The sequence below is a fragment of the Phaethon lepturus genome, unplaced genomic scaffold, assembly GCF_000687285.1.
Source record: "Phaethon lepturus isolate BGI_N335 unplaced genomic scaffold, ASM68728v1 scaffold20, whole genome shotgun sequence".
Classification (NCBI taxonomy): domain Eukaryota; kingdom Metazoa; phylum Chordata; class Aves; order Phaethontiformes; family Phaethontidae; genus Phaethon; species Phaethon lepturus.
Genome location: NW_010510918.1, coordinates 1 through 9696, shown reverse-complemented (window position 1 = coordinate 9696; position 9696 = coordinate 1). Strand labels below are relative to the sequence as shown.

The following is a 9696-nucleotide window of genomic DNA, read 5'->3' as shown; positions in this document are numbered from 1 at the left end:
AACCTGTGCATCTTGGGAGCTGGGGATGTTGAAAGATCAAGTTTTTTAGAAGTCAAGGCATTTGTAACCTGGCTAAACTGACAGGGGAAAACCTGGTGGCCAGATGTAAACCTGCATAAAGAAGGCTGTAAACAGAGAAGGAACTTCTCACAAAAGATATATGTAAGAAACCCAATATTTATTATTATAAGAATACACTAAATTTTTCATCCCTGAGCCTTTCATAAAAATGTATGTCTTGCCTGTCAATCTGTAGGCAGAAAAAAGCTGAGTCATGGAGCAGTAACTAATTTCTCTGACCTAAGGCACTGAGTCAGCAGCAGAGATAGGAATGAAGTTACCTCATGTGACACCCAGTCCGCTGCACAATTCCTCTGATCTCTTGGCTTTTCCTCCCAGTTTTTGGGCACACAGAAGTCCTGACCAAGGTCATGCTAAACTGGACTAGGAAAGGTAGTCATCTCTACCAAATGATTGCGTTGTAAGCGATTATCCTACACTGTGGTAAGAGGGTGAGATTTAAGAGGCCTTTTCAATGTCTAATGTCTCTGCTTTATAAAAATACGAAAGGTAGTCTGAACCTATGCTCATTTCCCCAAATTGAGTTTCACTTTGGACAAATCATCACTGCCTTGCCTATGCTTATGCCTATATCACTTTCCTACACTTTCTGCAGCTCCAGTATGTATCTTCAAACCCTGTGCTTGGTCCCTCTCTGTCTCCATATTTACCCTTCTTCCATGCAGGCACTCACTGATGAATTTCCGGGCTCTCCTTTAGGATTTTATTGCAGGTATTCATTCAACAAAGTGCCTGTAAGTGTTATTCTAAGTGTTCTTCAGCATGCCTACAATCTATGGCACAATTCTTTAGGAGGTCCATAGGAACAGGAGAGCATATGTAAGTTTGTTCATTTGCTACAGATCATCCCTTCATTTCTGATGAAATGCAGGATGCCTGCCCCTGGATGAGATTAATTCAAAATGTTGCTTTTATTCGCAGGTCAGCTCTCACACTGTTAAATCACTCTACCTCAGCGAGATACCACAAATTTACCGATCTGCAATAACAGTTTGTCTGAGAGCATTTAGTGTGCAGTAAAAGTGAGATAATGAATTTAACTTTGCTAGGCTTGCTAGGAAAGAGGATAAGCCAGTTTGTGTTACCTTACATTTGTTTTGGAATAAGAATGTACATGAACAGTTCCCAATGCTTAGCTGACACCTGATAACTAGTTTTATTATTGCCTTAATCATCTGCCTGAGCTTGTGGGGTTTAGTTAACTTTTTTATGCTTAATGTACTGCAATGGACTTTTAAAATATATGTGATCTTCTTCTCATTAAAGTAAGAAAAAAAATCTATATTTCATCATTTAAACTCTGATTGACACTAGAACGTTTTAGAAATTCTTTCTTGAATACCTTGAGATTAAAAGTCTAAAAGTTTACCAGCATCTGGCAACAAAATCACACAAAACCTCAAATGATCATTTGTTAGTATTAGGATCAAAGGCTTCCCAATCAGGATCAGACGTCCGCTACTCCAGGGCTTCGCAATGACAGAATAAAAGATGGCTTCTGCCCTCAAGGACTTAAAAACTAATGGTAAAATCTAAAACATAGACATATTTTGACCCTTGCTCATGAAAAAGTCAGACTTGAAGGGGAGAATAGTGTACAAGAAATTGTAATGATCCAAAGTTAGACCCAATTCTCTGGCAGTGAAAGGAAATATTTTTATGTTGACCCTTGAACTGGTCTAGACTACCCTTCAGAAGTAAAAGCCAAATGCAGTGCCTAGCAACATAACTTCATCCCCTACATCTTCTGCAGTTACGTTCACTGGATCTGAAAGTCATGTGGCTGAAGGCAGCAGCAAGTGCAAAGGTCAGTTTTCCAAGGGAATGATTAAGGAACACACGTTAACAGATTTGCAAAAATTCATGTGAGATACTTAGAACACAAATCATCAAAATACTCTGGACTCATGAGATTCCTCATCAAGCCATAATGCTTTTATCAAAATGTCATCACATATAAACATGTGTTTCTCTCTCCTTTCTCTTGCATTTTTTTATGTGCACAGTAAATTATATTTTTTTCTTCCTAGATACAATTTAATAAAGAGTATTTGCAATATGCTGCTTTACCTCAGTCCTACGAACACTAAGGCATGTGCATAACTTTATGCACAGGTGGTAACTCATTATTATTTATGTGAGTTAAGTTATTCACTGGAGTGCTTCCAAGACTGGAATCTCAGACTTTTGATTCTCAGCCTCTTTTTTCCCCTTCCTGGGTAGAAGTAGACATAAATGCGGAAATTTGCTATAACATATTCCATTATAATCCAATTTATTTTTACAGAAACTACCAACTATGTATCACAATTTCCTGCCTTGCCTAGTACAGTTGAAAGACGTAAATGTGACAAAGCTTTTATGATTTTCTTATTAGTTGTATTTTTGCAACCAACTATGCCTGACTTTATTACTATTAAAATGAGATTTCCTGTGTTCCTGTTTTGACAAAGGCGTGCATAGGATATTGCTACATCCTATATGTAAAATAAAATAAAGCAAAGACAATTCATTTCAGCTTAGCATACGGTCAGTCTGGGATCTTCCCATAACAACTTCTGCTAAGAAGAGTCACTGGAATTGAATTCTCAAGACATGAACAATTCTTCCTTTAACAAATAGGCCAACTCTTGTACTGCAACTGTTTAAGAAGAATTAAACACCACGTTCCAGCTCTTGCCATGTTAAGTTCATTCCTTCACATACAAAAATAGACAGAGAAAGCACATTTGTCAGGATCTTGTGATTTTAAAATGTTTGCACAGCGTGGAGGAACATCCCAATCACCATTTTACTGTCTTTCAACTTGAAGCAGAAGTTGCAGACTGACTCAAGTGGCACAAAGAACCGAGTGTTGAAAAGAAAGCAAGAAACATGTGCAGCTGATACAGACTTGAGCACAGCAAATTGAGAAACTTAGTAAAAGACAGATTGAACTTCTGCCAAAATGGTATTTTGTGCTACTCTGCAAAAGCATACACAAAAGAGGAAACAATAATAAAAAAAAAGTCTGAAAGTTTTCCCCAGATAATTTGCAGAATAAAGAACAACTCTTTGGCCCTCAGAGGCATGATTTTAGCCAGATATCATTAGTGTGCAAAAGAATCAAGACCAGCTACGGCACTTCTGTATACCAAAATACAAATTGCTTTAGTTACGTTAGTATGAAGGCACTAAACTGGAGCCAGACTGTCTGTCTATGGACTTCTGTACTAGACTGGTCCATCCACTGGAATGCCTCCTGGGAGGCTAGGTAAAAACATCCTGGGAGGACCAATATTTAAATGTTTTGACCAAGAGGAAAGTGACTGGAATAAAGCCCCAAGAGCTCAGTGTCCATTAGTGGTAGAAATCTATTTAATATTGTCTTGGAAGGTCAGGTTTCAGCACAAGATGTTAAAAATAAATTAATTTCTTGGAAAAAAAATACAAACACACCAAACTGGTTTTTATAAAACCTCAGAAAATAAACAGATAAATAGACTCAGATAGGTTCATTGTGACAGGAATTTGTATGCATGAAGCCTTAAAAATAATCAAGGAAACAAGCAAAATATATTAATAATATTGTAAGAATAGATTTTCAGTGGATGGCTGGCCTGAACAGACTTACACCAAAACTGACCTCTGGGAAAAGTGGGAATGATTAAGTTAAGTACCAATACTTTTGCTTAAAGACACTTCCCCACATTATGTAGGAATCTGATTTAAGTTCAGCTCTCACTCTCTTATAGGGGACACTTGTTCCCAGGAGAGCTTCATGTGGGTGGCAATGGAGGAAGAGGATACATCTCTTCTTAATAACCACATCTGGTGGCTGATGAAGGAAAACTCACATACTCCATAGGACATTTCCATTCCATGCTCTCTAGAAGGAGGTAGGAAAATGGAGTCAGAGGTCTCAGACAGTGAGGGAGTGAATGAAGAGGACAACTGGAGGTCATGAGACATACATTATTAATACAGGCAGACAAAAGCATATTTATGAATGAATTTGGGAATGTCATCATGGGTGCTAATGGTGACAAGGTTTTTCTGTTTAATGCCTGTACAAGCAGAGACTGAGCAATAAAAAGTTTCTGAGCCCTTTCCATAGATGTGTACAAGGTTAATGTGGCCTCCTTGACAACCTTCTGTCATTGGCAATGCTATAAAAAACGTCCAAATGTGATCATCAAGTGTGGATTTGTTTTGATTTTTGCACTTGGAAATCACATTCTCCCCCTTCTAAGGTCACAAGGGATTTTCACTGTTTTTTAACTAGTTACACTTTGAGTCACAGCATTTATCTGGGCATCCTTGCCCTCTGGATCGACCTGAGAGAAATGAATGAAATATAAATTCTTGGAAGTAGACAAAACTCCAGCTTAATGAGCCTTAAATCAGCAAGAATAACTGGAATGTAATGCAACAAAGAATACACACTGTTCACAGGGAATAAGAATGTACCTCGTAAACTTTAACAGATGATGACATCTCCTAACACATGTCCTGTCACATCAACAAATCGTCACTTAAGAGCTCAGCATTGTAGAAAACTCTATCTGCCAACTGGTGCTCAGCTGCAAAAACCATCATCAGCCACACAAGTCACAATGTAACAGCTCAAATACCAATGTTCATAATTTGCTACTGCAGTAAATAATTAAAAATAGAAATGTACTAGTTTTATGAAGTACGAAGCAGATGAGCAAATGAGCTGAACACCGAGAGGTACTCTTACTGCTGGGAAGCAGCACGGTTTCCCTGAAACCTAACAGAGACGTAGTGTAGTTTTTATTCTCTTTTTATATTTGCTCTGACCAGCCCAATAAAGTCAGACAGAAACACTCACAGGTAGAAAACAGCAAGCCACAGAATGTTCCTCTGGATAAGTTTTATATTTTAAATATCGAAGTGATGCATTGACAAACCTCTGGTCAAATCTCTCCCACTTCTGCAGATTTTACAGTTATAATCTACTGGTGCCTAAATAAGAAGCATAAATAACGTGCCCTGTGTTTCAAATGAGATGCTTACAGCCGCATCCAACACGCTAAATCTTTTACCTCATCACTACTTTCAACATCTTTCTTATAACAGCCCTGTATAATTCTGAAACTGAATTAATACCACGCCATGCAAAGTGCTGGGTAAGTATACACCGAGGCTAGTGTTCATTCTCAACTTCAGAAACTCTCAGGTGTAAGTCAGAAATCTGATGTTCTCTTGACAAATACATGACCTGAAACTTGATTACTGGATCCAGGCCTTCCCACATAACCTCTGCCAATGAATTCCCCTGTTGCTTATCTCTCCTCGAGGATGCTTGGTTTGCCTTTCCCTTTCCTCTTCTACTGCAACTGCTTGTTAAACTGTAGAAATCTTTTGAAAGAGAGACTTTGTCTCCTGGTGCTACTGCGGCTCTCAAGGCCTCCTGCACACATACACTGGTCCCTCCACCTGGCCATAAGAGCGTGACGGCCACCTCCACATGCTGCACCTCCCGTCGCTGCGTTTCCTGCACAGCCTGCACTGCAGCAGAGCAGAGAGATTAAAAGACTCATTTCTGAATGCTTTGTTTTGGCCCGGTTACTGCAAGAAACAGGGTAAAGAGCTAGCGGAAAAAGGGGATGAAAGTTTACATGTCAAGGAATAGATGGGAAAGACCTGAAGGTGAGTATCCTTGTCTGTCTGTACATTGACCCTAGCTCTAAACACAGTTATCTCACCCCTTGAAAGTATGAAGTGAGCACACTTGGTATAAGAAGATGCCTTCCCTTAAAGCAATGTTCACATTAAAGACTCACTAATTTCATTTAGAATATTTAAATATGGGGGGAGTGTGAAAACACAGCTTTTCCTGTGAATTTTTTTGTTTGTTTCTTTCTTTTTTGGGAGTAACCTGATTATGTTATACAAAATGGGCTCACAAAATATATATGGAAGAACATGGTATGCACAGCTGAACATCTGTGTAACAATAGATGCTTTTATTTTTTAAAATCAGATAGCAAATAACTGCGATTAAATAATTTAGTTTCACCATTATTTTACACTACCCTGAAATTTTTTCATTGTGAAGTAACAATTTTATACCACCTTTCCAGGCTAAACAGCTCTCTCAACACTTTTGAAAAACCTCTGTGCTCACAAGACTTCCACTGAGAACCTCACAATTCATGGACTATTTATTCTCATAGCAACCCAATTCTCCTAACAATCCAGACTTCAGTCTGGACCAAGACCTTGTTTACAGATGGAAATCACATGCAGAAAAGATAAGGGCCACATCTGCTAAGCAGGTCATGCACCAGAGACTGACTGCGGTCCGGCTGTGCCATCCTTCCCTTCTCCCGTGTCTAACCTCGTAGGCACTTAGGCTCAAACACATCCACACTTCAGTGACATGCAAAAGCTAAAGCCGACTCATGATAAGCTCTCCCTGTATTCCCTTTCCTACTGCTTTAGCCTCCTTGCAGTCAACAGTATATGTATTTGAGTTTCACTGGCAATTACTCATTACCTTCCCAAGGAGTTCTCCATATAGAGATAAATATGGCACATGTAGTCACTGCAGGAAGGAAGAAGCCTACTACTTTTATTTTGCAGTCTCTGGAAAGGAACAGAGTTCCCTACTCCTATGGAAACCACCTACCAGTAAAAAAGAAAAAGGATTTTACTTAAGAATTCTTCACCTTTTGCTTCATGGTTGTTCATGACATTTGTTTACTGATGCTGATCTCAGCAGTATAACTACATTAATTTCACTTGCCCTTGAGATACTCTTAGTTTACACAAGCCAACTTTATCTGCTGTCAGCACCACTGTCTGTTAATATGCCATTACTGTTTCTAAGGACTCTGTACGGACAGTCAATTATAGCAGCAGATGTGCTCTTAAAGAACAGTGGTACTGGCATTTTTTTCAAATATACATAGTCGAAACAAAATTGAGAAACCAAGCAGAATTAAATTTCTGTTGCTGTCTCTAAGACAGTTTTCAAAGTTATTCACAGAAGTTTGTGAGCTACAAAATTTGCTCTGATTTTTAAAACTTTGTATTAAAGTTGATTTAGACTTTACTCATATGTCCCTGCTCATTGCAGGGGGGTTGGACTAGATGACCTTTAAAGGTCCCTTCCACCCCAAACTATTCCATGACTCTATGATTATGTGAGATGGTGCATGAGACGTAAACATCCTAAGGGCACAATCAAAAAAGGATGAAAGGAATGACTACATCACTGGGGCAGTTCAGCAAGTTCTGTGGCAGTCTATGGGCTACACTCAAAAGTGATATAAATGCTCACGTTCAGCCAGGTTTTTCTCTCGTTTTGATAACTGTAAGTTAGAAATGGTTCTGACAGTCACTGTTGCTACAGTGTTTGAAAAACAGCAGAAGAGGAGATTCTGACAGACTACTGAAATGTGCACTGTGGAGCTGCAAAACAAGCAAGGTTGTTTTTCACAAGACACGAATAACTACCCTTATCTTAGCATTCCAAAAAATCAGATTTTTGTCTGGGCCTGTGAGTTTTCCTCTCAGCTTTCTCTTTTAATAACCACAAACAGCTGTCTCAAAACATGGAGGACTGGCCCATCCATGGTTATAATTCACAGATCTAGCTTTGGACATTTCTAACCCACTGGCTTGGAGAGGTGGGTGTGGAAAGCATCTCTCTAATGTGCTGTTTCTCACATCCTTTTCTTGAGCATCTGATTCTGGCTGGAATAAAGAGGCAGGAAACTTATGCCAAACAAGCCCTTTGTCTGACATAGTATGGACATGGTTATGTTCTTAAAAAGAAATACCTTTGTACAAAGTAACACTTGAATGGCACAACATCTAGAAAACCTACATCCACGTATGTACATACCAGTATTTTCCCTGCCCCTTTTCTTCCCTTTCATACATTTGCCCTAATTTTTTGTTTTATCCAGGCCTTCAGCTTTACCCCTGCCAGCAGTCTCCTCCTGCTACGAACTGGTCTTCCCACCAGTCCCTTCTCCCCTTGCCCAGGTGCCGTTCCCCGGGCTCCCACCACCAGTCCAGCTTGCTGCTGACTCAGCAGGGGAGCTCCCGCTCCCACTCCTGCTCCCACAGGCTGCGACTGCCTCTCTCTGCCTCCCTCGCTCTTCCTCCTGCTCTCCTGCTCGCTGTTCTGTGACCTGAACGCCTTTTGGGTCTCATCGGAGGGGAGAGGATGAATACATCTATCTGCTTGGGAGAGGGATTCACTCCCCGGCATTACTCACCCCAGAGCCAGCCAAGGGAACCGAAGATTCAACGGAAAAGCTGGGGAGTCAAAGAATAACATCTGCAGCTGGCGCTGAAACAGGTCAGTCTCTTACTCATCCTGATTCATCAATTTCCCCATAAATTCACCCGACACTCCAGTTTGTTTCTTATTTCTTCCTCTACGCATCCAGATACTGACAGTTATTTCCATTTGCCCATTACATCTATTATCTCCCTGCAACGTCTTTTCCAATGTGCCTCAGGAACCTCATCCCTGTTTCTCTATAAACTCTTCCCTCATTTGCAGCATCTGCTTCAGCCCTGCCTCATATATTGTGCTTAGGGTCTGTGTCTCATTTCTCTCCTTGACTTTTTCACTTAAACCCTCTGAAAATGGAGTTTACCCGACAGTTTCCCTCTAGCTTCACCCAAGCCATGATGAACACGGAAGGTGGAAAAACATGTACGTGCACAGGTCAGATAGCTCTGATACAGTGAATCAACAGAGTTCATGGCTCACATACCTTGCCATACTTCTGTGCGTAGGATCCTGTAAGCAGCGAATGAAAAACTATAATTGTTTCATCCAAATCCCAAACAAATACACGCTGAAAATAGAAATGGGGATAATATTATTAAACAAATAACAACAAAATCCCACCACCATCTCACACAGCGGGGCTAAAAGTCAACTGAGTCCTAAAGTTTAACCAATCACTTAACCTAGCAGGTTTTCTCTGAAAATCGGCAAGAACGGTGTATCATGAATGGTAAAAAGTCAGGAGGAGAGCAACTTTTGAACTCTTCAACCTTTTCTTATTTGTCCTCAAAAAAGCTTTTTAAAAAAGCTGTATAATGCAGATTTCAGAAACGTGATGGGGGTCAAAGATAATTGTTAACTTAAGGTAAACTGTACTTTCAGATACTTCTCTGAAAGTCTTACTGATTCAAGATTCTTCTTTATTTCTGCTGCATAGCTAAAATTAAATCTTAAGTGAACGTGCTACATGCCACATATAATGTCATATAGAATTTAAATAATATTGTAGGCTAAAACAGATTATTCTAACTCAAAAAAAGAAAAGGAAAGAAACTCTTTTTATTGATAAGGGGGTTGTTTTCACTGGTGAACTACAAAAGGGACAGGAAAACCGAAACATAAGAAGTCAGAGCCTTTCACTGGAAAAGTTAAATCCTTCGAAAAGCAAAAAATTTCTAAGTTTCTGTATAAAAGCCGCAGCATTTTCATTCGGTGCCTGGCACTGCAGCCCGCCCTGCCACCCCAGGAGCAGCTGTGTGCCCAGCCAAGTCCCAGCAACAGCCCTGCCTTCTGCTGGCCCCGGCGCTGGTGGGCGAGGGCACCGCCGCGGGGCTGGCCCGGGCTGCTGGCTCCCG

The 9696-nt window shown here is 40.2% G+C and overlaps 1 protein-coding gene across 1 annotated transcript in view; it reads right to left on the bottom strand.

The window, feature by feature from the left end:
- LOC104616954 (eyes absent homolog 4) overlaps positions 1–8909 on the bottom strand; it is a gene marked incomplete at its 5' end in the record, with an annotated part of 24314 nt that extends 15405 nt beyond the window's left edge. The window contains one exon of the mRNA XM_010282143.1: positions 8826–8909. Within this exon, the coding sequence (XP_010280445.1) occupies positions 8826–8909 (84 nt within the window). The remainder of the gene's footprint in view (positions 1–8825) is intronic.
- Between the last annotated feature and the right edge of the window lie 787 nt (positions 8910–9696).